This window comes from Rhinatrema bivittatum, chromosome 1, assembly GCF_901001135.1.
Source record: "Rhinatrema bivittatum chromosome 1, aRhiBiv1.1, whole genome shotgun sequence".
NCBI lineage: Eukaryota > Metazoa > Chordata > Amphibia > Gymnophiona > Rhinatrematidae > Rhinatrema > Rhinatrema bivittatum.
The window spans coordinates 271,408,377-271,436,295 of NC_042615.1; the positions used below are offsets into that span (position 1 = coordinate 271,408,377).

At 43.4% G+C, this 27,919-nt stretch overlaps 1 protein-coding gene across 2 annotated transcripts in view; it reads left to right on the forward strand.

Annotated features, from left to right (window-relative positions):
* SMYD5 (SMYD family member 5) overlaps positions 1-27,218 on the forward strand; it is a 102,748-nt gene extending 75,530 nt beyond the window's left edge. The window contains exons 10-13 of one of the 2 annotated variants that reach the window (XM_029594617.1): positions 6,206-6,262; positions 8,347-8,441; positions 18,080-18,150; positions 25,503-27,218. In XM_029594617.1, coding sequence (XP_029450477.1) covers positions 6,206-6,262; positions 8,347-8,441; positions 18,080-18,150; positions 25,503-25,638 — 359 coding nt within the window. In that variant the 3' untranslated portion in view covers positions 25,639-27,218. The remainder of the gene's footprint in view (positions 1-6,205; positions 6,263-8,346; positions 8,442-18,079; positions 18,151-25,502) is intronic. The other variant, XM_029594625.1, reaches the window with a different exon arrangement.
* Positions 27,219-27,919: the final 701 nt, after the last annotated feature.

Below are 27,919 nucleotides of genomic sequence, written 5' to 3' on the forward strand. Positions count from 1 at the left end.
AGATGACTATTCCGGTGACCAGTTCTGCAGTGTTGAAATATATATGCAAGACAGGAAGATGGAGGTCCCATCTCAAAAAGATTTTGGGTTGTCTGCCCTAGACATTTGCGCTGCGGTTTGCAGCAGTTTTATGCTTCAGGCTGATCTGCATTGGGGTAACCAAAAGAAAAAGGAGATAGATCTGAAGTCCTTCAATCAATCTTTATTAACATGCAAACAAATCTAACAACCAAAGCCCGACTCAGGCCAAGTTTCGCCCAAAAGGCTGCTTCAGGGGCTATAAAAAGTCACATAAAAGAAAATTTAAAATAGTAAATATACATAAATACATCGATATAACATCCTAGTTCAAATGTTTTGTAAATGCTGACACTCAACGCATACAGAAAATAAATAAAATAAACAAACATAACATTAAAAACACGACATATGTGCTAAAATATATAAAAGTATTTTAAAATATAAATGCATAGCACATTCAAAAAATAATTAAAGGTATAAATAATATTACATAAATTACAGACAACATCAGAAAAATTAAACATGACAACGAAAACAACCAATTAATGTATGTTTTCAAATGTATTATCTATAAACAGGAGAAAATTAAAAGATAGTAGGCAAAAGATCAATTAAATACCTGCACTGGCAATGTTATTGTCATATAAATTCCTTCAAAATGAGGAAAGTCTTGATGATATCCTTAAAATAATGAAAAAATCTTTTTATAGGTGGTAATTGAGAAAATTGAAAAAAGGAGGGGAAAAAAGGGGGTATACTTACCTACTGGAATATTATAAACCTCATTGGTAATGTGTCTCTCTCAATATTGTATTGGATCTAAAATGATATAAAATATTCAAACCAATTAAGTCCTAGAAAATCATATAAAAATGAAGAAAAAAAACCAGAAAAACAAAAAAATAGAAATACATTAAGAGCTGGAAAATAAAAATTGAAAAAAAGATGGAAAATTGAAAAAATAAAGAAAACAATAAAACGCTGTTTTATCAATTAACCAGAATACTATCCCTTCAGTGCGCAAATAAAACAAAAATCACTATGGAAATAAATTATTGATGCTTAATAAGGAGCTAGTTTTTTTGAGCCTTAACAATATCTATGGAAAACAGAATTGTGTAACTGATATCTGTTTGTGGAAATGGACTTTTTACAGCCTCTGAAGCAGCCTTTTGGGCAAAACTCTGCCTGAGTCGGGCTTTGGTTGCTAGATTCGTATGCATGTTGTTAAAGATAGATCTGAAGTCCTTCCTTCAATCAATTTCCTTTTTCTTTTGGTTACCTCACGGCTTTGATAGACGAACTTCCTCCTTGTTGTTTTTTTGATCTGCATTGGGTACAGATGTTGCAGGTTGAAAAAGCGATGTCTGCTTCCAAGGCAAAGCAGGCAGAGAGTGGCTATAGGCAGTGATAGTCTATGGAATGGATGCATTATATGACCTCCTCAGGATTTCCTTCAGAACTATGATGTCAGTGGTCTCAGCCAGGAGACTCCTTTTGGTTACGAAACTGGTCAGCGGATATTTGGTCCAAGTCTTGCCTTTTAAAGAAAACTGCTTTTTGGAGAGGACTTGGAACAGCCCATTAAACATCTAGGTGAAAATAAAGGGCATAGATTACTGGAGGATAAACTGAAAGGGGAAAAAGGATCCTTTTTCTACATATTCTTGTTTTAAGCTGAATAGCATTTTCGACAGAATAGAGCTTTGGGGGAGAGCCCAGAGGCAGGTCATTGGGAGACAGCAGTCCTGGAACCAGTCAATTCGAGGTCAAAAGCCGAACAGAGATGGTTCCAGCCAGAGTGTTGGTGGAGCCAAGTCCAGCCAATGAAGCGAGACCAGTTCACTCCTAAGTTCCAGCGATAGGTAGTCTGACACTCTTCTTTATGAAGAGTGGGCCAAAATCACAACGGACTAGTGGGTCTTAAGTGTGATAAGAGAAGGTTACGCTTTAGAGTTTGCTTGTCTGCTAAAGGACTTGTTCATGGTCTCCCCTTGCACTTCCATTGCAAAAAGGTAGGTGGTACAGGAAACCATTAGCTGCTTACATATGCTGGGAGCTATTGTTCCTGTTCCCTCAGAGTCACAGGGAATGGGAAGGTATTCCAGTTATTTTGTGGTTCCAAAAAAAGAGGGGGCCTTCCATCTGATCTTGGACCTAAAAAAGGTAAACGTGACTCTCAAAATTCCTCGTTTTCGAATGGAGACTCTGCGGTCATTCATTGCAGCAGCATTCATTATCAATATATTTGCAATATGAACTAGAAAAAGGTGTTCCTGTTGGGTAAGCTGTTGCAGTGGGATATCTCAACAGCTTACCCAAAGAGGAACACCTTTTTCTAGTTTATATTGATAATGTATGGGACATTGTAACAGTTTACCCAAGAGTATATTTCTTTAAGCTCTTATTGTTAACAAATTGAGAATCAATGTGATATTGTAACACTGTACTTGAGACATTGTACTAATTCACCTAGGAGGAACATCTGTTTTTAGTTTCTCCAGCTTTTTGTGGTAACATACTGAGTGTGTATGTAACATTGTTAAGAAATATCATTATAAAAGTTCAATCTGTTGATCTATCCAGCGCTATGACAACAATTTGTTACAAGGTATTTCTACCTTTCAGTTTTCTTTAATACATTGAATGAATGTTACATTGTAAGCTACATGTGTGTTGGTTATCTTTGAGTTGCTTTTTAAACTGTTTTCTTACGTGGGTCTTATAGGACTATTATAGTTCTGTTGTATTAGTGTCATGTAGTTTTTTCTACTTATAATGTGAATGTTTTGTGTTTTATTTTTATGATACACAAGCTTTTTTATGCAAGCTAAGTGGGGCATATTTATTGGTCTCTGAAGTTTTCCTTTAGTTTTTGGTGTCCAGTGGATCAAGTGCGTTGTATGTGCATCTTGTTGGGTTCAACTACCAAGGGAGGAAGAGTGTGGCAGCCTGTTCCTTTGTGCGCCCCTTCAGCGAGTATTTAATCTCTCTTTGACCACATATCTTCAATGATGGAGCTGACAAACCCTATCAAAACCATCCTAGGACAGGGAATAAATATATGGAAACCTAAGGAAGCAAGATAACACAAAGTTGATTCTCACCAATATAAGTAATAACTCCTCTGCAATTTCTTCCTGCTTTATGTTTACACTCCTACTATTAAATGTCCAATTACTGTGAAAAAAAATAAAATAAAAAAACCCACTGATAAATGACATTTCTGAAACCTTGCTGAATGACTGTCTTTCACTTCCCTAGGCCTAAAAGGAAAGGTGGGGAGTCTACTAATAATCAGTGTAAAAAATAAATAAATAAATAAACTTAAACCTTATAAAGTAGAGATTACCCCTCCCTTTGAGGTGGCAATACTGATATCACCACATCTAAACATGGGAATGGTCTATTGCCCCCCTGGAACACTTCAAAAAGACTGCTCACCACTAATCAAATTATTCACTAAAGCATTTCCGTCACCTGACACTACTCTAATAGTAGGAAAAGTTATCATACATGTAGACAGAACATCAAAAACTACAGCATATGAATTCTTGTTCGATACAATGGAAGCAATGGGATGGTTACAATTTGTAACCAACCCCACTCATAAAGCAGGACATATCCTTGATCTAATATTTGCCAATTATAATAATTATATAATCAATACATCCCACAGAATATTGCCCTGGTCTGACCATCAATTAATAAAAGCTGATATAACCATCCTCAACACAAACCAAGCAAATTCAAAGAATAATCAAACTTTCACCTTCAGAAAAAAGATAGAAACGGAAGTACTTGAGGAAACAATTAAAAATAAGCTAATTGATTTTAATCAAGCTAATGCCGCCTCAGCTTTTGACTCATGGGATAAAATAGTCAACGAGATATCAGATTCCCTAGGCCCAGTTTAGATAAAAACATTCCAAAAAAAACAGAATACCTCTAAACACAGACACTGAGAAAAACAGAGAAACAATGGTGGAAATGCCCGTCCGCAGAATCTCTAGGAAAATACATATCACTCCTAACAAAATACCATGCACAAATCAATAAAGCAAAAAAGGTGCCAAACAGATCCATGGTGTAATATTTAATTCCAAATTACTCTTCGAAACTGTCAAACTTAATAGAGACTCATCTTTCTCTATCTTGAGTAATGACTAATTTTCAAAGAATTCCTGCAGTGAATATGCCACTTCTTTGTTAGATAAGATCAATAGGTTAAAAATACAATTCTGCACTTGCTCACCAACAAAAGAACACTTTTGACATAGTAACTAAACTCGGAATTAACCAGATCATTAAAAAAAAATTAAACCTGCTATCCACCCACTAGACCCAATCTCCACAAGTTCCCTGAAAATAGTACACAGTGTAATCACTCCGACATTCGCAACAATAATCAACCACTCGCTATCAGAAGGATTGGTCCCTGCTAGGGCAAAACAAGCAGTGATTAAACCAATCCTAAAAAGTAAATCTGGCAGAATTGATGACTGGGACAATTATCAACCAATATCCAACTTGCCTTTTATTGCAAAAGTCCTAGAAAAAGCAGTATTGTCTCGCATAGAAAATCACCTAGAAGACAATAATATTCTATATCCAAACCAATTTGGATTCAGAAAAAAATCATTTAACAAACTTTACTCATTTCCTTAGTGGACCCTGTACTACAGGGGTTTGACAATGATGAATCTTATATCCTGGTACTAATTGATTTAACAGCAGCCTTCGACACTGTGTACCATGCTCTGCTATGCCATCAGTTGAGAAAAATTGAAATAGATGGACATGTTCTCAAATGGTCTTCCTACCTAGCAGATAGAACATTCTAATCAAAATGGCAGTAACTGGTCAGTGTGCAGAATTTACTTCTGCCCGGAAGGAGCAGTAAGTTTGAAAACAAATTTTGGCTAGGTAGGGGTTGGTGAGGAGAGGAGAAGGGAAAAGTTAGGAAGGGTAGTTGGGGGGGATAGAGAAGTTCCCTCCCAGTCCGCTTCTTAATTGGAGTGGACTGGGAGAGAACTGTGAAAGGCCTACTCATGTTGCCGTGTATATAATATATATATATACCGATATTAAAATCGGCCGCACGTGTGTGCCACAAACTGCGTGCACGTGGACGCCCACGCTCATTTTTGAAAATCGACCCCTTTGTTTTTCTGCTGTGATGTTATCCCTGAGTACCTTTTCCCCCCCTAGGTTATCTAATGGCCCAATTGACTCCCTCGCAGACTTCTTGAGGTCCATTTTCAGTAACCCATTGAGTGTGTAGATTATATTATCCAGGGAATTTTAGCTGGTTAACTTTATCCATATATCCTGGTTAGTTATCCAGGTAGAGTTACCCAGATAACTTTAGACCTGTTGTATATGTAGATTAACTTGTCTGCACAAATATAGCCAGATTGTGTTCAATATGGCACTCTCCGGCACATATGTTAGCCTTGCCTTCTTCATGCATCCAGCCTCACCCCCTTTTTGTAAGGCAAAAAAATTTTTTATGGGCAAAATTATCTGGACAAAGACTGGCTATTTTTAAAGGGAAAGATGTATCTGCTGAAAGCCAGTTTTACCTGCATAAATCTTTTCAATAGGGACCTCATTATTTTTGCCTCTTTGGCAAGTTTCTCCTCAAATGTTTTCTCGGCCTGCCTTAATGTTTAGCATCTAATTTGCTAATGCTTATGCTCATTCCTATTTTCCTCATTAGAACTTGCTTTCCATTTTATATAGGGTGCCTTTTTGGCTTTAATAGCCTCTTTCACAGCACAATATAGCAATGCTGGCAGACATTTATTTAGTATGATTTATTAACTGCCTTTATGAAGAGATTCACTGAATGCTGTGTGCAGAAAGATGAAATTAGGATTAGACAAATTTAAATGAAAATGATACAGTAACAATAATAGAATACTCATAATGATAGCACAGTGGAACAATCAGATAAAATGTCTGTACAATACACATGTAATAACAAAAGTAAAAGTATCACCATAGTGTGATTTTTAAAACAGCATACACACCTCGCTGTGTTCTCAGCACACGCTCTTCAGTTTTTTCTAGATGGGAGGCTATGCAGTGGATGTGATGCTCAGTGTGGGTCTGGTGATTGGAAGCAGTGTATTCACGACAGGGTGTCTTGCTTTTGACATGTCTCCTTCTCCACCTACAGAGACGGGCGAGTTTTTGAACTGTGAAGGATCAGGCCTGTACGTACTCCAGAGCTGCTGTAAGTAATGAGGAATGACCAGCGTTTGCAGTAATAGAGCAGATTTCATCCCCAGAGAGTCCAAATTTGCTTGCCAGCCTTTGGGCTCCTGAAAAATACCTACAGCTATCTCTGAATTTCCAACTTTTTCTTTTAAAACTTATTGACAGAATAGTGGTTTATATTATTCTTTTGGCCTGATAGTTCCTCCTTTCTCATTTTTCTTCAAGCTCAATCAGAACTAGGGCTGGGATTCTGGCACCATGAGCCTTCACTCACAGCTACTTAAGGAACTCTTCCCCTGTTTTAATACTCTTACCTCTCATTGTGGCAGCAGCGGTCCTGAGCCCAGGACCCATGCATCAGGGCTCCTTCTGGAACTCTACATCCTGGGTTCTACATATGGCCGCCAGGTGTTACCATTTAATGATAGCCACGACTCCCTCCTTGCCCTGCCCACCATACATATTATATTGTCCCCAGCCTCGGCTGACCTGAAGTGTGGATGACCCACTCCAGGAACTGAACCGGTGACCCTTTTGTATGGTAGCAGTGCCACTGGTGTGTGGGTTTCTTTTATTTTTATTGACTTCCATGTGCTGTAGGTCTGGTCCTGGTCACACGAGATGTGACTTTCTAGGACCAGCCTGGTGGCTCAGTGTTAACACTGCCATATGGAGGGACCTGGGCTCGACTCCCAGCTTGTGTCTACTGTTCGCCCAATTGGCTGGGGCTGGAGATGCTGTGGAGGCAATGTTCCCAGCCACTGGGGGGGGTGTCCTAGTGGCTGGATAAGCATCCACGATTATAGGGTCTGGAAAGGTTCCCTGGTGCATGACCCCTGCCCAGCCGAGGACTGTTGCTGCAGTGACTGAACTGAAGTAAATGGGGCAGGGATAGACAATAGAAGAAAAATTCTTGGATAACTGTGAATAAATCGTGCTGAATACCAGCCCTAATTCTAAATGAGCTGGAAACCCAAAGGTGTAGGAAGAAACTACTGCTTCTTCCCCTGCCCCCCAAAAAACAAAAAGACAAGGCAAAAAGACATGAGTTTCTTAGAAGGAACCATTAAGGGTGTTAGAAGCTTGTTTAATAGCCTACTCATTTTCTGTCTTGCAGTATGCTATTTAAACCTGACAGCAGCAAGAACAAGCTGTCATCGCATCTCATCTTTCCCTCAGGAAATTCTGCTCTCTTTTGGTTCTCCGGTTTACTTTAACTGACAGGATAAAAATCCTTTCCTTTGGTTGGCAGTATGCTTGCACGCTGCTCCCTACTCCCTCCTTAGCTGCCCCCCCCTCCCCTTCTGCAGGAACCACCCCCCCCACTGTCTGGAATATAATGTGGTGTAGTCACACTGACTGGTACAATATCTTCGTAACTGGGGGAAATTCATGGCACTGTGTGCCTTGGCCATTTAGGAACAACACGGACTGCGTTTATGAAAACAGTCAGTGTGTGCTTTGCTGCTCAAGCCACAAGGATTTTCCCGGTGTTCCTTTAGAGGTATAACGGCATTGAATGTGCAGGATTGCTTCCTGCTTCTGCCTCTGAGAGCAAGCCATTGTGTAAAACGTGCTTAGAGCTCAGAGTTTTTGCGTGCCGCCCATCGGCCAACCAGTTAGTTCTAGCCTGCCAAATGGGAGGGCCCGGGTTTCCATCCTGGCATGGCCTCCCATCCTGCTCTTCTGTCAGAGGGGCATGAGAGCCAGCTAGTGCTCTTACAGCGACATCTAGTGGTCAGCTGTAGGGTTGTTGCCCTTTACTTACCTTGCCACAGGAGGTCACCACAGATATATTTGTGTGTTGGAGGGGGGACAGCAAGGCGTTTGGTTGTGAAAATACACTGTCCACTCGACATGCCAGTTTCCAGACGAGAAAAACCTCGCAAGGGAGAATTAAGATAACATTCAGCCCGTTGGCTGACAGGAAGCACTTCCCAGCGAGAGAGGGACCGCTGCCCATATAGACTCGCATTGCATGTTTTGGTTAAGAGAGCATGCAAATCTTGGCTGATGCTGACTAATAAAATGTTGTAAATATTTCCTCTAATGAGCTTTTTATCGTGAAGCAGATTGAAGACTTTTTCTTCCTTTCTGTAGGCAACCACAGCTGTATCCCCAATGCTGAGACCTCGTTCCCAGACAATAACTTCCTCTTGCACCTCACAGCTCTTGAAGACATCCAGCCTGGAGAGGTGAGGCCCCCTGATGGTTTGCCCTTGGGATGCTTTTTAGCCCCCTTTGTGAAGGGACAGAAGGCTTATGAGATTGCTGTGTGTGTGAATGAATAACTTTTCTGTTCGTTGTCCTATCCATGCCAAATTTTCCAGACAAAGTAGACAGTGATAAATTGCAGGAAGCCCTTGTGAGACTGGAAGATAGGGGCATTGACGTGGCAGATATAATTTAATGTGGACAAGTGCAAGGTGATGCATGTAGGGAAAAGTAACCCATGCTGTAGTTACACAATGTTAGATTTCATGTTAGGAGTTACCACCCAGGCATCATAGTGACATCATTGGCTCAGTGTGCTGCGGCAGTGCAAAAAATCAAACAATGTAGGGAATTAAGAAGAGAATGGTGAATAAAATGGAGAATGTTATAATGACTGTATCTCACTCCATGGTGAGACTGTATCTTGAGTACTATGTTCAGTTCTGATCGCTGCATCTCAAAAAAGATACTGATGCACTGGAGAAGGTATGGAGAAGGGTGACCAAAACAATACAGGGGATGGAATGGCTACCCTACGAGGAAAGGCTAAGGAGGTTAGGGCTGTTCAGCTTGGGGAAGAGATGGCTGAGGCGGGATATGGAGGTCTACAAAATCATGAAAGGACTTGAACAGGTAAATGTGAAATAGTTGTTTACTCTTTCAGATAATACAAGGACTAGGGGGCACGCCATGAAGTTAGCAAGTAGCACATTTAAAACAAATCTAAGAACATTCTTAATTCATTGCCAGAAGATGTGGTTAAGGCATGTTTGGACATGTTCCTGGAGGAGAAGTCCATAAACTGCTATTAGTCAAGTTGACTTATGAAATAGCCACTGCTTATTATTATTGGCATCAGTAGCATGGGATCTTCTTAGTGTTTGATACTTTGCCAGGTTCTTGTATCCTGGATTGGCCACTGTTGGCAACAAGATGCTAGGCTTGATGGACCCTCAATCTGACCCAGTATGGCAACTTGTTATAAGAACATAAGAAATTGCCATGCTGGGTCAGACCGAGGGTCCATCAAGCCCTATTTCCAACAGAGGCCAAACCAGGCCACAAGGACTTGGCAAGTACCCAAACACTAAGAAGATCCCATGCTACTGATGCCAGTCAACTTGATTAATAGCAGTTAATGGACTTCTCCTCCAAGAACTTATCCCCCCCCCCCCCCCCCCCCCCCCCCCCCCCCCCCCCTCGGCCAAGTTTACCACCCAACCTAGTTCCTGTAGCAAGGAGATCACCTTACATGAGACCTGAAGGCTCTCTTCCAGACTCTTGGTTCGAATCAGCCAATCATCTAAGTATGGGTGAACCAGAATGCCATCCTTTCTCAACACTGCCAGAACCACCATAACTTTGGAAAAGATTCTGGGCACAGTGGCCAACCCAAAGGGCAGGGCTCAAAACTGATAGTATCGCTTCAAAACAGTTAAACGCAGAAACTGTTGATACTCCAGGCGGATGGGAATATGAAAGTACGCCTCTGACATCCAGAGACGTCAGAAACTCCCGACCATAATGCCATTGAGCGCAAGGTCTCCATGCGAAAACGAGCCACCCGCAAATGACGGTTGACTTCCTTGAGATCTAGAATATTACCTGAAACTATAATGCAACATAAACCCTGACAATGGAGCCCCCACAGAATTAAACTTAACCTATGCACGAAGGAGTGTTCAAAGAAGCAGCTCCTTAGTCATAGTCCTTCGTGCATGTGATGAGTGCTTGCGCACCTCTGGCATCACAACCCAAGATTTAAACCTACTGCCACTCTTCTGATGTCATTGTGGGAGGGCTAATTTATCTGCCTGGCAAGAAGAGAAGGAACTGTGGATGGTAGGAAAAAGTTTGCAGACGCAGAAAACCCTCAGTAATGGACTAGGTAGGGTGCCAAAAAAAAAGTGATGGTAAAGATAAGAAACAAAAAAACAAACCTTGCCGCTGCTTTTCTGATGCCATCAAGGGCAGGGGTAATTGTAGCTACCCTGCAGGAAGAGCAGGAACTGTGAATGGTAGGAAACAGTTTGCACACACAGGAAACATTCAGCGCTAGATTGATGGATCCGCAGGTAGGGTGCAGATGTTCTAGTTGCCAAACAATAGTAGGGCAGTGAGGCCTCCAATGTATAAGCCCTCAGTTATAGATGCTATTTTGGAGCAAAATGGGGAAGTTGTAATTTAGGAGTCCATTTGGAGTCTTCGTTGTCTGACTAGGCACAAGTAACTGCAGTGACTTGCAGCTCTTTCATGGCATTGTGCATTATCTGTTGATTTTGACCATTGTTTGGCAAGAAGTATGTTGCAGCCCTTTTATATGCTCTTGTCATAAATTGACTGGACTTTTGCAATGCTCTGTATTGACCTTTCCCAGAAAATGACCAAAAATTGCAATTTATACAAAATACATTAGCTAAACTTTTGACTGGGGGGAAACAAAATCAAGTGATTGTTACACCCATTTTAAAGTGGCTGCATTGGCTACTTGTTGAGGTCATGGTTAGGGTTAGATTTAGAGTTCTTAAGCCATTTTTACGTGTGTACATAGTATTGGCCTGGAGTACTTATGTGACTTAATATGCTATGAACGTGTAAAGTGCCCTCGACTTTCACAACATGCCCTTTTGACTGTCCCAAGTATAGCAGCTGCTAGATTGATGATCATGCAAGCGCCCAGCTTTTAGTCTTTTTGTCTCCAACCTTCTGGAATGCCATTTCTCTAAAAATAAGGTTGGAATCTAAATATTTTATTATTTGGGGGGGGGGGGGAAGCTGAAAACAAGGTTTTTCAGTTTGGTTTTTCTGACTAATTTTATTGTTTGAACCAGAATTCTGTTTTAGCTATTGTATTATTCTGTGTTTATAATGTGTATGTATGTGTGATTTTTTTTTTTTTTTTATTGTAACCCACCTTGGGCTTTGTTGTGTAAAGGTGGGTTCCCTGTACGTACCCAGATCCGTCCAGTCCGTGAGTTGAGCCTCCTGTCCAGCAGATGGAGACAGACCAAAACTGAAAGGGTATCCCATATCAGGACAGAGCCTACCCTGCAGCCCTTCAGTATTTGTCTGTCTCCAGCAGATGCCGGCAGCTCACCTTGCGGTTCCCTGGCTTAATTCCTTAGCCTTTGCCCTGTTGGGTTCTTTTCCCTCTATTTCTGTCAAGATCAAGCAAGTATCTTTCATTTTTTTTTTTTTTTTTTAAATTTAGAAAGAACAAACAGTTCTGTCAAAGATTAGAAACGGCTCTGTTTTTTTCAGGAGACAGCGCTGTCTCCTCGCCAGCCAGCCAGCCCCTCGCTGTTGGGGGGGCTTGCCCCTTGTGTTATTCAGCCCTAGGCTCCCTTCCCAGTGAACCTTGTGTTTGGGGCAATACTGGTGGTCCAGTCACTCCCCCTATTTAGCTGCCTTTTCCCCGGGACGCTTAATTCCCCGGCCGTGCCAGCAGGGAGGTTCATTCCCCTGCATTCCAAAGTTTAAAAAAAAAAAAAAAAATTGAGGCACTACATATTTCAGAGGTTGTTGATTACTCGGCAGCTTATTTCTATTAGCAAAGAAACGAGCAGGGTTCGTTCGCCTGCACCCGCTCCTCAGGGCAGCACAGCTCAGCTGTTTTCCTCTGCCTCGCGGCACTTCTTACCTGGGTCATGCCGCGATCAAATCTCTGCCTTGCCTGCAGGGAGCCTGCATCGCGGCTCTTCCGTGAAGGGCTCTGTTCTGGGTGCCTGCTGGGTGGGGAAGGTCTCTCCCTGGCAGCGATCAAGCCAGCGACCCGGGGGCAGTCCTCTCACTGCATGGCCAGGCCATTCCCGAGTCGGTAAACCGCGGGAATGGCGTCCATCTTGGGAATCACTGCAGCTCCCGATTCGGGGCTGCAGGAGGGAGAGGAGCCTGAATTTCATTTTTCTCCTCCCAATTTGAGCCCCATGCAGACTCAGGATTAGGACCCTGACCCTCCCTCCCCCCTCCGGAAAATCCAGGCCACGTTTTTCTTCGGAATTTGTGCTATTAATGCACAAATCTTATTTGGCTAGTCTACAAGAGGAGGAGGAACGCCCTCCCCGCTCGCTCCTGCACCGGATGCTTAGGGGTCCTTTAGGGTGCGGGTGGTATCGGGGGCTCCCCCTCCCCCCCAATCCGCTGGCTCCACCTGTGGCTCCAGATCAGGATCTGGATGCGGATTTGTCAGGGCCTGCCCCCACCCCCCCTTGCTCCGCTTATTTCAGAGGGAAGAGCTGGAGCCTCTCATTCCTTTCATCCTTCAGGAGCTGGGGATTGACATTCATCCGGAGGATACGATCATGGCCGCAATGCCAGCTCACGTGGACCCGGTCCTGGTGGGACTCGGGGCTCCTCCACGCACTTTCCCGTTCCATCCCATGCACAAGCTGCTGCTCCTCCGGGAATGGGAAGCTCCCGAGTCGGGCTACGAGTGGGGAGAACTATAGACAAGCTCTATCCTCTCCCCGAGGATTGCCTGGAGATGCTTAAAATTCCCAAGGTGGAGTCTTCTGTGTCTGCGGTCACCAAGCACATCACTATTCCGGTGGTGGGAGCCACGGCTTTGAAAGATATTCAGGACCGCAAGCTCTAATTCTATCTTAAGCGTATCTTCGAAGTCTTGGCCTTAGGAGTCCGCGCAACGATCTGCAGCAGTCTCATGCAGCAGGCAAGCCTTAGGTGGGTTCAACAATTGCTCAGCACCCAGGACCTCCCGTCCACAGAGGCGGAGCAGGCTGAACAGTTGGAAGGCGCTGTGGCGTATGGGGCGGATGCTCTTTACGACTTACTCCGCATACAGGCCAAAGCGATGGTTTCAGCGGTGTCGGCCAGACGACTCTGCTGCACAATTGGTTGGTGGACTCTTCTTCCAAGTCTTAGTTGGGCACACTTCCTTTTAAGGGTAAGTTGCTCTTTGGCGAGGACCTGGAACAGCTCATTAAATCCTTGGGTGAGAACAAGGTCCATAAGCTGCCGGAGGACCACCCGAAGCAGTCGAGGTCTTTTTTCCCTACACGTTCCCATTTCAGGGGCCAGTCTTCGTATAATAATAATAATAATCGGGCGTGAGGTGCTTTCTCTAGAAGAAATTCCTCCAGATCTCAGTCCTGCTCTCATTCCTTTCGGGGCTGTCGTGCCTTCCGAGATGGTAACCAACAACATTCCACCGCAAAGCCTGCTTCCCAATGAGATCCGGCCGGCGCATTTCTCCGTTCCAAACTTAGGTGGTCGTCTCTCCCTGTTCTTAGGGGAATGGGCCAAAATCACATCGGACCAGTGGGTCCTCGAAATAATAGAGAGAGGTTACGCATTAGAGTTTGCTCGAGACCTGCCAGATCTGTACATAGTCTCTCCTTGCGGACACAAAAAGCGGGCTGCCATATGCCAGACTCTTGCCAGGCTCCAGGGGCTGGGGGCCATAGTCCCAGTCCCGGTGGAGGATCAAGGCGCCGGCCAGTTTTCCATCTACTTCATTGTGCCAAAAAAGGACAGTTCCTTCCGTCCAGTCTTGGACTTCAAGAGAGTCAACTGGGCCCTCAAGGTACCACATTTTCGGATGGAAACCCTGAGGGCGGTAATAGCAGCTGTTTGCTCCAGCGAATATCTGGCCTCTCTCGACTTGACGGAGGCTGGCTTACACATACTGATTAGACGCGAGCATCAGAAGTATCTCCAATTCAACATCCTGGGCCAGCATTTTCAGTTCAGGGCTCTGCCCTTCGGTCTAGCCACCACACCGCTCACATTTTCCAAGGTCATGGTGGTGGTGGCAGCCGCTCTCCGGCGAGGAGTAGTCCTAGTTCATCCTTACCTGGACGATTGGCTCGTGCAGGCCAAGTTGGAGACCCTCTGCAGGCTGGCAGTTGACCGGGTCCTTGCTCTCCTCACCTCTCTCGGGTGGATAGTCAATTTTCCCAAGAGCAATCTGCAGCCCTCCCAGGTCCTGGAATTTCTGGGGGCGTGCTTCGATACCAGAGTCGGCAAGGTATTCCTGCCGGACGCTCGGGCGTTCAAACTGATGGACGAAGTGCGAAATCTCCTCTCGCTTCCGCTTCCTATGGCGTGGGACTACCTTCAAGTTCTGGGGACCATGGCTTCCACTATCGACCTGGTCCCCTGGGCCTTTGCGCACATGCGACCATTACAGAAAGCTTTGCTATCCCGCTGGAAGCTGGTGTCTGAACAGTTTTGGATGACTCTCCTGCTCTCCAACTACCATCGCCGCCATACAATGGTGGCTATCGCTAACACACCTCCTGAAGGGACTGTCCCTACAGACTCCGCAGTGGATTGTAGTCATGACAGATGCCAGCCTCTCCGGGTTGGGAGCAGTCTGCCAGTCCCAGGCTATGCAGGGATACTGGTCCCCAGTCCAGTCCCGCTGGCACATCAATCGCCTGGAGGCCCAGGCGGTCCCCCTGGCTCTCAAGGTTTTCCTTCCGCTGATTCGCCGCAAAGTGGTGCGAGTACTCTCGGACAACTCCACCATGGTGGCTTATATCAATTGACAGGGGGGCACCAGGAGTTGCCTAGTGGCCCCAGAAGCCAGCAAGTTCTTTGTCTGGGCAGAGCGCCACTTGGAGTGCCTAGCAGCTTCCCATATAGCGGGCAAGGAGAATGTGCAAGCCGATTTTCCTGAGTCATCAGCACCTCGATCCCGGCGAGTGGGAGTTATCAGACGGAGCGATGGATCTGATCATCAGCAGGTGGGGTCCACCTCACCTGGACCTGATGGCAACCTTGAGCAATGCCAAAGCTCCCAGATTCTTCAGCTGCTGGAGGGAGCACTGCTCGGAAGGAGTAGATGCACTAGTCCTTCCCTGGCCCCACGATGTTCTTCTGTACGTGTTTCCTCCTTGGCCCCTAGTGGGAGAAATTTTCAGAAGAATAGAACTCCACAGGGGACCGGTCATCCTTCTGGCACCCGAATGGCCCCGGGTCCTCTTCGCCTCTGCCATCTCCCACGCCTGCTCCGACAGGGTCCCGTATTTTTCAACCAGATGGATTGCTTCTGTCTAGCGGCCTGGCTTTTGAACGGCGGAGACTAAGAAAGAAGGGATATAAGGAAGAAGTTATATCCACTCTGCTGCGAGCCCATAAGCCATCTACCTCACTTGCTTATGTCCGTGTTTTGGAAAGTTTTCAAAAATGTCTGTGCGGAATCGGGTGTCTCGGCTTGTTCAGCTCCGGTTTCTCTGGTTCTTTCCTTCCTCCAGAAGGGCCTCTCCAAGGGTCTCTCATTCAGCTCGTTGCGCATCCAGGTGTCCGCTCTTGGTTCCCTCTTAGGCAACATTGATGGTTACACGGTAGCATCTCACCCAGATGTTGTCCGTTTCCTCAAGGGCGCCAAGCATTTGAATCCACCCAACCGGTCCACTTGTCCTTTGTGGAGTCTTAATTTAGTCCTTCAGGCTCTCTGAGGCACCTTTTCAACCTCTCTGTCAGTCTACTGTTAAGGATCTGACGCTCAAGACCGTTTTTCTGGTTTCTATCTGCTCCGCCAGAAGGGTGTCAGAGATTCAAGCGTTGTCCTGTAGGGAGCCCTTTCTGCGGTTTTCTGATTCAGACTCAAGACTGTACCTTCTTTCTTGCCGAAGGTTGTTTCTTCTTTTCATGTCAGTCGGTGGAGCTTCCCGCATTCTCTCCTGAAGATCTAGCGAGTACAGTTGGGAGTGATCTTCGCCGCCTTGATGTATCTTCAGGTTACCAATGACTTCAGGACTCAGATCATCTTTTTGTCCTGTGGAGTGGCCCAAATAGGGGCAACCAAGCTTCTAAGACTACAATCGCTCGATGGTTGAAGGAGGCGATTTCGTCAGCCTATATCTGTCAAGCCCGAGCGGTTCTGGAGGGCATAAAGGCTCATTCCTTGCGTTCTCAGCAAATATGCAGGGCAGCTACGTGGAAATCCTGCATACCCTTGCTCGACATTACCGCCTTGATGTACAGGTGCCAGTGTTTGGTTCCTTCGGTCGGCAGGTGCTTCGAGCGGGACTGTCTCGGTCCCACCCTCTGTAGGGAAGCTTTGGTACATCCCACAGTCTGGACTGATCTGGGTACGTACAGGGAAAGGAAAATTAAGTCTTACCTGTTAATTTTCATTTCTGTAGTACCAAGGATCAGTCCAGACACCCTTCCCTGTATTTTTCTGCCATCTATTCGAAGCTTTTTTCCTCTTTTTGCAGGATACTGGATGTCTTTAATCTGTGATTATACTTAAAGGCACCGGAAGCATCTGTTTTGATGACAATGGATATTTAGGAAAGAGCGATCATATACAGAGTCCATTCAATGTTTGCAATTGTTAGGTTTTTGCAGTTCTCTCTTCCTTGCTTGAGTTCTCTTGTTACTTGTTTGATCTTTTACTGATTATCTTTATATTTATCTGCTTTCACAATGGTTATACTGAAGGGCCACAGGGTAGGCTCTGTCCAGATATAGGATACCCTTTCAGTTTTGGTCTGTCTCCATCTGCTGGACAGGAGGCTCAACCCACGATCTGGACTGATCCGTGGTACTACAGGAATGCAAATTAACAGGTAAGAACTAATTTTCCTATATCAAGTTTAATGAATAAATAAATATCCCTAATGAATATGCATGAGATAAATCTGCTTAAATTGGAGGCAGTGTTTGCAAAAATATCTCATGCATATTCATTAGGGATAGTCGGGGGTGGAGCGTGGGGGTGCCCAAGGACTGATTCGAGCACCTCCTTCGAGCGCCACTTCTGAACCTGATGGCTTGCAGCTGCGGAAGGAGACAAGGTGCTCCTGTATTACTAAATATAGGTCTGTCGTGTTTGGTATTTGCAATGGGTGTTCAGATTCAATAGTTAATTTTGATACGTTTGTCGTGATTTTTTTTTTTTTTTTTAAATGGGTTGGAGGCGTTTTCCAACCCAAGATGCTGAAGAACAGTGAAGCACATGTGGACTGGGCTTCATCAGCTATATCTAAAACTATTTTTGTTTCCCATTTCAATAGTTGTCCTACTCCCTCCTCAGTAACCTGCTTTGATGAACCTGTAGGTTTATGGGTCACTCCTGTTTATATTTAATAGCAGCAAAGTTTTCATCCCTTTCTTGTTTGTATTCTCTCTTTTTATTTATGTATTTATTTTTTTAAATTCCACTTTTCACACTTTTTTTTCAGTGCTTCAAAGTGGATTACATTCAGGTATTTCCCTATCCCTAGAGGGCTTACGATCTACGTTTGTACCTGAGGCAATGGAGGGTAAAGTGACTTGCCCAAAGTCACAAGGAGCGACAGCAGAACTCAAACCCTGGTCTCCAAGTTCATAGCCCACTGCTCTAACCACTAGGGTGGTACTCCACTCCTTTTCTCCATATTCTTCTCTGTATTTGTCCTCCAGTTACAACAGAATTTTATTTTAAACAATATATTCCACCCCGCCCTCTGCTAGATGATTGGGAGATAAGCTTCTGAGGAACTGGACCCCAGTTCATGCTCTTTGGCCAGTGTGTGGGCTCCTTCCTTGCTGCAGTACTCTGAGTTTCTAACTGGCCACCCTCTTTCCTGTTGCTCTGGAGCTGATACGCCTTTTTGCAAAATGATCTAACCATCTCTTGGTGGTGGTGTGTTTTGTTTTTCTCCAGGAAATCTGCATTAGTTACCTTGACTGCTGTCAGAGGGATCGCAGCAGACACAGCCGTCACAAAATACTCAGGTAATGGGGGTGGGTGGGGATTCTCTAGCTTGCCCACGCTGGTCAGGTTCCTCCGCTCAGGTGCTGGTATGATGGGGGTTCCTTCCTTCCTCTGCAGCTTACTCCTCACTGTTTGCTGCTCACTAGGACCCCTCACTGTTCTTTAAGTCTTAGTACAAAAAATGTTTCTTCCTTGATTTAGTTCACTTGTCTTCCCTCCTCCTCCTACCCACCCAATATACTGTATATATAATCCATCTTTTAAATATAACACCCTCTTCCTCCACCCCCTAGATTCCTGATTGGATTTTTTTTCTAGAGCTGCATACTGACCTCTTCTCCTTCCACCTCCACCTTAGGCCTGTCAGCTCAACCAGGTCCATGATGGAGACTTGAGACTGCCCTGCCATTTTCTGGTTCTATAATGCTGCTTTAACATAGCAAAGAAAGAATTACATGGACCAAGAATGCAGTAAAAGAAGAGCTGAAAGCCAGTACTGGCTGAAAGTAGGGCTGTTCTTCTCTGTTCCTCCTGGCGGGCAGACAGGTTAAAAGTCTTCAGGAGAGTCACAATGAATGTCCAGGAAAGAGATTTCCATATATTTGTTTCCATAGTCAAGTTAAGTGGCATAGGTTTGTTACCATGAAAATACAATAGGTTTGTAGCTGGAGTTGACAAATCCTGGGTTTAAAGTCTCACTCATGGACCTGGGCAAGATGAGCATCTCAATTGGAACAATCGTTGGTGATGACAGAATAGCGATATCTTCTGAGCCAATGCTTGTCACTACTTAATTTCCCACTGTTTCAATCACTATGACTCTTCACATGCTGCTGCAATTTATCTTCATTCTTGCTTGCTTTACATTACATTACATTTTCGACTGATAGGTTGCCTTTCTCCCAAAACAGAGCCAGTGTGGCTTACAGCATATCATCAACATACATAATAGCATAAGAACATAAGAAATTGCCCTACTGGATCAGACCGAGGGTCCATCAAGCCTAGCATCCTGTTTCCAACAGTGGCCAATCCAGGTAACAAGCACCTGGCGAGTACCTAAACGGTAAATAAATCCCATGCTACTAATACCAGTAATTAGTGGCTATTCCCAAAGTCAGCCTGATTAATAGCAAAATATGGACTTCTCTTCCAGGAACTTGCCTAAACCTTTTTTAAACCCAGCTATGCTAACTGCTTTAACCACATCATCTGGCAATGAATTCCAGTGCTCAATTGTGTACTGGAATTTGTTTTAAATGTATTATTTGCTAACTTCATGGGATGCCCCCTAGTCCTTGTATTATCAGAGAGTAAACTGATTCACATTTACCCATTTTAGTCCTCAAGATTTTATAGACTTCTATCATATCCCCACCCATCTGTCTCTTCAAGCTGAACAGCCCTAACCTCTTTAGCCTTTCCTCATAAGGGAGCTGTCCATCCCCTTTATCATTTTGGTCGCCCTTCTCTGTACTTTGACCAGTGCAACTATATCTTGTTGGAGATGCAGCAACCAGAATTGTACACAGTATACAAGGTGTAGTCTCATCAATGGAGCGATACAGAAATATTATTACATTCTCTGTTTTATTCGCCATTCCTAACATTGTTTGCTTTTTGACTGCTGCAGCACACTGAGCCGATGATTTCAATGTATTATGCACTGTGACATCTAGATCTTTTTCCTGAGTGGTAACTCCTAATATGGAACCTAACATCGTGCAACTAAAGTGCGGGTTACTTTTCTCTATGTGCATCACCTTGTACTTGTCCATGTTAAATTTCATCTACTGTTTGGATGCTCAATCTTCTAGCCTCGCAAGGTCATCCTACAATTTATCACAATCCGCTTGTGATTTAACAACCGTTGAATATTTTTGTGTCATCTGCAGGGTTGATCACCACTCATTTTTCCCCTTTCCAGATCATTTATAAATATATTAAAAAGCACACACCCAGTACTCCACTGTTTACCTTTCTCCACTGAGAGAACTGACCATTTAAACCTACTCTATTTCCTATCTTTTTACCAGTTTGCAATCCACAAAAGGGCATTACCTCCTATCCCATGTCTCTCTTTAATTTTCTTAAAGTCTGTCATATGGGACTTTTGTCAAATATCTTATGAATATCCACATACATAAATCTGTTGCCTCACCTTTTAACCATGCCGGCAGTTGTTTGGCCTTCCACCTTTTTAAATTCGTAATATACGTTTGGTCTGGGCTTTAACGGTAGTATTTTAAAACAGTGTCCATGCCTGTTGTATACTCAACCTTTTGTAGCATCACCTTTCAGTATTTTCTAGCTATTTTCCTCATTTTATCACTCTTCCTTTAGAAAATGTAGTGCTAGAGCTATAGATTTTTCTTAATGTCCCCCTTCCTGTCATTAAGTCAAATTTGATTGTTATCACTGTTGCCGAGTGGCCCCACCACAGTTACCTGTCGCACCAAATCCTGCATTCCACTAAGAATTAGATCTAAAATAGCCCCCACCCCCCTTCACCTGTTCCTGAATCAATTGCTCCATGAAGCAATTATTTATTCCATCCGAACTTTACCTCCCTAGCATATCCTGATGTTCTATCTAGCCAGTCAATATTGGGGCAACTGAAATCTCCCATTAAGAACATAAGAAATTGCCATGCTGGGTCAGACCAAGGGTCCATCAAGCCCAGCATCCTGTTTCCAACAGAGGCCAAACCAGGCCACAAGAACCTGGCAAGTACCCAAACACCAAGAAGATCCCATGCTACTGATGCAATTAATAGCAGTGGCTATTTTCTAAGTAAACGTCATTAATAGTCGTTAATGGACATCTCCTCCAAGAACTTATCCAAACCTTTTTTGAACCCAGCTACACTAACTGCACTAACCATATCCTCTGGCAACAAATTCCAGAGCTTTATTGTGCATTGAGTGAAAAAGAATTTTCTCCGCTTAGTCTCCCTCCCACATTCCATTGTATATAGTTATTTATCTTCGTTCTCCCCCTCTTTTTTTTTCCTTCTCCCAGTTAAGGCAACCTTGTTATAATGTAACTTTATGCTCCTTCAAATTGTCACTTGTTGAATGGATGGTTATAGTTCCGCTTAGTTCGATGTAAACAGAGTTGATTTGATCTGTATCAAGAAAGTCGGTATATAAAAGCCTTAAATAAATAAAATTAAATAAATAAATAAAATGTGCTACTTGCTGACTTCATGGAATTGCCCCCTTGTCCTTCTGTTATCCGAAAGTGTAAATAACCGATTCACATCTACTCATTCAAGACCTCTCATGATCTTAAAGACCTCTATCATATCTCCCCTCAGCAGTCTCTTCTCCAAGCTGAACAGCCCTAACCTCTTCAGCCTTTCCTCATAGGGGAGCTGTTCCATCCCCTTTATCATTTTGGTTGCCCTTCTCTGTACCTTCTCCATCGCAACTATATCTTTTTTGAGATGCGGCGACCAGAATTGTACACAGTATTCAAGGTGTGGTCTCACCATGAAGCGATACAGAGGCATTATGACATTTTCCGTTTTATTCACCATTCCCTTCCTAATAATTCCCAACATTCTGTTTGGTTTTTTGACTGCTGCAGCACACTGAGCCAACTATTTTAAAGTATTATCCACTATGATGCTTAGATCTTTTTCCTGGGTGGTAGTTCCTAATATGGAACCTAACATCGTGTAACTACAGCAAAGGTTATTTTTCCCTATGTGCAGCACCTTGCACTTGTCCACAATAAATTTCATCTGCCATTTGGAATCCCAATCTTCCAGTCTTGCAAGGTCCTCCTGTAATGTATCACAATCCGCTTGTGATTTAACTATTCTTAATAATTTTGTATCATCCGCTAATTTGATAACCTCACTCGTCGTAAACCTCCCTCGTCGTATTCCTTTCCAGATCATTTATATATATGTATATATAAAGGAATATAATCTGGAAAAGAATAGTGTGTATATATACACCAGCCGTTAAGCCCGTAACAACGGGCTACATTTAAAATTTTTTTTGGTCCATTTCCTTCCCACTCATTCTCCTTCCCCCTCATTCTCCCTTCCACCTCCCCTCCCCATTCTCCCTCCCTCTAGTCTCCCTCCCCCTCACTCTCCCCAGTCACTCCCACCCTCCCCTCAGTCACTCCCCCTCTCTCAATCCCCTCCCCTTTCAGCTCATCCACAACCCCTTCCCTCGGATGGCACAGACGGAAGATCTCTGGGGGGGTGGTCCATCCCTCGCGCACGCCGCTGCCACCGCTACTGCTCCTCACCACCGCTACTTCTCCTCCCAGCCCCATTTTTTTCAGGCACGCTCCGCTCTGACCGATGTGCTCGCATGCGCGGTAGAGCTGCTCTCTACTGCGCATTTGTGGCACGTCGGTCAGGGCTCCCTTTATCTGGTAGATATACATATTAAAAAGCACCGGTCCAAGTACAGATCCCTGAGGCAATCCACTGTTTACCCTTTTCCACTGAGAAAATTGACCATTTAATCCTACTCTCTCAGTTTCCTGTCTTTTAACCAGTTTGTAATCCACGAAAGGACATCACCTCCTATCCCATGACTTTTTAGTTTTCTTAGAAACCTCTCATGAGGGACTTTGTCAAATGCCTTCTGAAAATCCAAATACACTACATCTACCGGTTCACCTTTTTCCACATTTTTATTAACCCCTTCAAAAAAATGAAGCAGATTTGTTAGGCAAGACTTCCCTTGGATAAATCCATGTTGAATGTGTTCCATTAAACCATGTCTTTCTATATGCTCTATGATTTTGATCTTTAGAATAGTTTCCACTATTTTCCCTGGCACTGAAGTCAGGCTCACTGATCTATAGTTACCTGGATCACCCCTGGAGCCCTTTTTTAAATATTGGGGTTACATTGTCCACCCTCTAGTCTTCAGGTACAGTGGATGATTTTATTGATAGGTTACAAATTTAAACTAATAGATCAGAAATTTCATTTTTGAGTTCCTTTAGTACCCTAGGATGCATACCATCCGGTGCATGTGATTTGCTACTCTTTAGTTTGTCAATCTGGCCTACTGCATCTTCCCGGTTCACAGTGGTTTGGTTCAGTTCGTCTGACTCACCACCCTTGAAAACCATCTCCAGAACTGGTATCTCCCCAACATCCTCATTAGTAAACACAGAAGCAAAGAATTCATTTAGTCTTTCTGCAATGGCCTTATCTTCCCTAAGAGCCCCTTTAACCCCTCAGTCATTTAATGGTCCAGTTGACTCCCTCACAGGTTTCTTACTTTGGATATATTTAAAAAAGTTTTTATTATGAGTTTTTGCTCTATGGCCAATTTAATTTCAAATTCTCTTTGCCTGTCTTATCAATGTTTTACACTTAACTTGACAATGCTTATGTTTTATCCTATTTTCTTCAGATGGATCCTTCTTCCAATTTTTGAAGGATGGGTTTTTTTTAGCTAAAATAGCCTCTTTCACCTCGCCTTTTAACCATGACTGTAATCGTTTTGCCTTCCTTCCACATTTTTTAATTCGTGTAATACATCTGGACTGCGCCTCTAAGATTGTATTTTTAAATACTGTCCAAGCCTGTTGAACACTTTTAACCTTTGCAGCTGCACCTTTCAGTTTTTTTTCTAACTATTTTCCTCATTTTATCAAAGTTTCTCTTTTCAAAGTTTAGTGTTAGAGCTGTAAATTTACTTATTGTCCCCCTTCCAGTTATTTAAATTTGATCATGTTATGATCACTATTACCAAGTGGCCCCACCACAGTTACCTCTCACCAAATCCTGCGTTTCACTAAGAATTAAATCTAAAATAGCTCCCTCTCTTGTTGGTTCCTGAACCAATTGCTCCATGAAGCAGTCATTTATTACATCCAGGAACTTTGTCTCTAGCTAATCCTGATGTTACATTTACCCAGTCAATATTGGGGTAACTGAAATCTCCCATTATTATTGCACTGCCAAATTGGTTAGCTTCCCTGATTTCTCTTAGCATTTCATCATCTGTCTGACCATTTTGTCCAGGTGGACGGTAGTATATTCCTATCACTATACTCTTACCCAACACACATGGGATTTCTATCCATACAGATTCTACTGTGCTGAGCATTTAGTCACTTGTATGATCTTTATCCTGTTGGACTCTATACCCTCCCGGACATAAAGTGCCACACCTCCACCAAGTTGATCCTCCCTATCATTGCGATATAATTTGTACCTTGATATAGCACTGTCCCATTGGTTATCCTCCTTCCACCAAGTCTCTGTGATGCCAATTACGTCAATCTCATCATTTACTGCTATACACTCTAACTCTCCCATCTTACTTCTTAGACTTCTGGCATACAGACATTTCAAAGTGTGTTTTTTGTTTGTGTTAACAACCTGCTTTTCAGTTGTTAGGGATAATTTGGAAATCATTAGCTTCGGTGTTCCCTGTACGTACCAGGATCAGTCCAGACTGCTGGGTTATGCCTCCCTTCCAGCAGATGGAATCAGTCTGGACTGATCCTTGGTACTACAGGAATGAAAATTAAAATTTTTTTATATATAGGCACATGGACCAGGTTTGCTTTTATTGGCACCTCTCTGTTGGGATGCCCTAACTCTCCTGTTTCATTAGTATCCTTCAAGGATACATTGCTCCGAACCATGCACTGCTGAGTGACTGTCGGCTTTCCCCCTTGTTCTAGTTTAAAAGCTGCTCTATCTCCTTTTTGAAAGTTAGTGCCAGCAGCTTGGTTCCACTCTGGTTAAGGTGGAGCCCTTCCTTTCGGAAAAGTCTCCCCCCTTCCCCAAAAGTTTCCCCAGTTCCTTACAAAACTGAATTCCTCTTCCCTAATTTCTCTCAAAATTTCATCAACTGTCTGATCATTTTGGTCAGGTGGATGGTAGTATATACCCATCGCTATACTCTTTCCTCCAACACACATGGGATTTCTACCCTAAAGATTCTACTGTGCATGTTAGTCTCCTGCAGGTTCTTAAGCATGTTGTCTATACCATCCCGAACATACAGTGCCAATCCTCACCCCAGCAAGTTGATCCACCCTGTCATTGCAATATAATTTGTATCCTGGTATAGCACTGTCCCGTTGGTTATCCTCCTTACACCATATCTCTGTGATGATAATTATGCCTACTTCTTCTTTCAGTGCTATACATTCTAACTTGCTCATTTTACTTTTTACACTTGTGGCATTGGCACACAGACATTTCAAATTGTGTGTTTTGTTTGTAGTATCTGCTTACCAGTTAACAGAGATAATTTGGAATATTGTAACTAAGTAAAATACCATTTTTAAATATTATGTATGGCATAGTATAGTCGACTTGCTGGGTCAAAAATCCCCAATTTACAGAATCTGCTGCTTGTGTTCCTCACAGGGAGAACTACCTGTTCATCTGCTCCTGCCCCAAGTGCTTGGAGCAGGCCGAAGATGCCAGTGTGACTTCAGAGGAAGAGGAGCCTGAGGGAGAGACGGATGATGCTGAGCTGGAGGATGAAATGACAGATGTGTGATGCAGGGTGGAGGAGCACCACTCACGGATAGCATTAATGCCGCACAGAGGGTCTGCAGGGAGAGGTGGTCAGGTTTTAGCCGGTGAAATCGCAGCTTGGAGTGGGATTATAGGTGGGGGAGGAAGGGGGACATGGCATGGAGACCCTTGGCGCATATTTTTCTTTTTCTTCTCGCAGCTCCTGTGCTGGGTCAGCAGCCTATCCAGTACAAGGATAACCTGCCGAATCATACAAACCCCATTCCCTCTGCTCGCCATGCTTCTGCCCAGGAGAGGTGCTGACCTTACAGTGTGGCAGCAGGGTCAAAAGCACAGTCAGAACATGAACCTTATTCCCCAACTGCACATATCAGTAAGAAAAGATTTAATGAAATGCAAGAAAAGCTAAAAGGTGACATGGTCCTGTAATGACATTGCAGATATTGGGGTTCATTAGTTCTGCACTGATTATAGTCTTCCTCCTTGATCCTGGACTAGGTCTGATAACTGACCCTATAATAAATTCTGGATTTTTAGCTCACCTTTACAAATGATGCTTAAGGTGATTTACAGCATTATTAGAATTCAGGGCTGTCCAGCTCCTGTCCTTTCAGGATATCCAAAGTTTACACTCAGATTCCATTCACAGCAAGAATCTGTAGTGCCCAGGATATGCCTTCCCTTTCATCCTGCCATCTGTCCTTGTTTTTGGTTCATATCCTCTGCCTGAGGTGCTGTATTTCTCTCTCCCCCTGACACTGGGCACTGTTAGTGGGGAAAGGGGAAAGGTTAAATCCTGAAAAGTAAAATAAAACTTTTTACATGCAAGGTTGTCATGCATATATATTGGGATATGCTGCAACCTGGCTAGGTAAGTTTCCAAGGACGGGACATAGAGCAGTAGATCTTTTAACAAGGATGTTGGTCATCTCTTACTTTGCAATTGACCTAATGATCCTGCAAAGTGAGAATCAGAAATTGCTTGTAAGAATCAGAAATTGGCTTATTTCTGTTGGTCAATGGTGCTTAACGCTTTTTGCTCAGGAATGAAGTTTAGTCTTGGTTTTGTAACTTGCTTAGAAAGGAATTTGGCTGCAGCAGGGACTGCAGTGCATTGAGATGGGACTTACAAAACCAGGCCTAGACTAGAATCTTGCTAGTATATGGAGATAGTTTGCGGTGCTTATGTAGCATTTCAGCACCCTGAATACAGTGAATTTAAAGGTTAAAATAACACTAAATTCGTGACAGAAAAAATTATGTCTGCATGACTTCATTATTTGACATTTAGGCTTTTGGCTGTGCCAGTCTAGGAATAAATAATCACCCGGAAGTGAGCATTAGGTTAATGAACTACACAAGCTGTGTGCTGATAGTATGTTTTACAGTATAAGAAGAGAGCCTCATACGAGTTTGGCAGAAGAGTCAACAAGGCCTTTTCCTTTTCCAAACTTCTATAAGGCATCCTCCTTCTACAACAAGAACTATCTCCTAGAATGCACTGAGGCCATGGTTCACTAAGGCTCATCTCCCATTCTGTTTCTTTGGTGGTGGGGGGAGCTTACTGATTCAGGCTTTTAGTGAATTATAAAAAAAAAAAGTCCACATTTCTCCAAGGACAAGCAGGATGGTAGTCCTCACACATGGGTGACATTATAAAAACGCCGCAGCCAGAATCCTAACTAACACTAATAGAAGAGACCATATTACCCCCATCTTGAGCTACCTCCACTGGCTACCCATCAAACAGAGAATCATATATAAAACCTTAACCATTATCCATAAAACAATTCATAACGTCGCACCTATATCTCTACAAACCCAACTTCGCCTACAATCATCGGCCAGACCCATCAGAAGTGCCTACAAAGGCACATTAGTCGCAGTTCCCGCCAAATCAACGCTAAGAAAAAGAGCACTATCCACTGCGGGACCACATCAATGGAATGCGCTCCCACCAGACATAAGACTCGAACCCAATCTACCAGAGTTCAAAAAAAGGTTAAAAACATGGCTCTTCAGGCAAGCATTCCAACTCCCAGAGTGAAACTAGGCACCTCCTCCTGTCTTTCAGATCCAACCATTGCAAGGTGTCACAAACACATTGACACTCAATTTCATACACGGACTTGATTATTCACAATATCTATTTATTTAAGTCATCCTTTTCATATTATATTATTTAACCGATTACTTGCAGACTATTTACGCTACCAAAGTTCCTTGTAAAATGTGAACACGAATAATGTTATAATAATATTATATGTTTGTTAAATACTATTGTTACTTTCACTGTTCCTTGT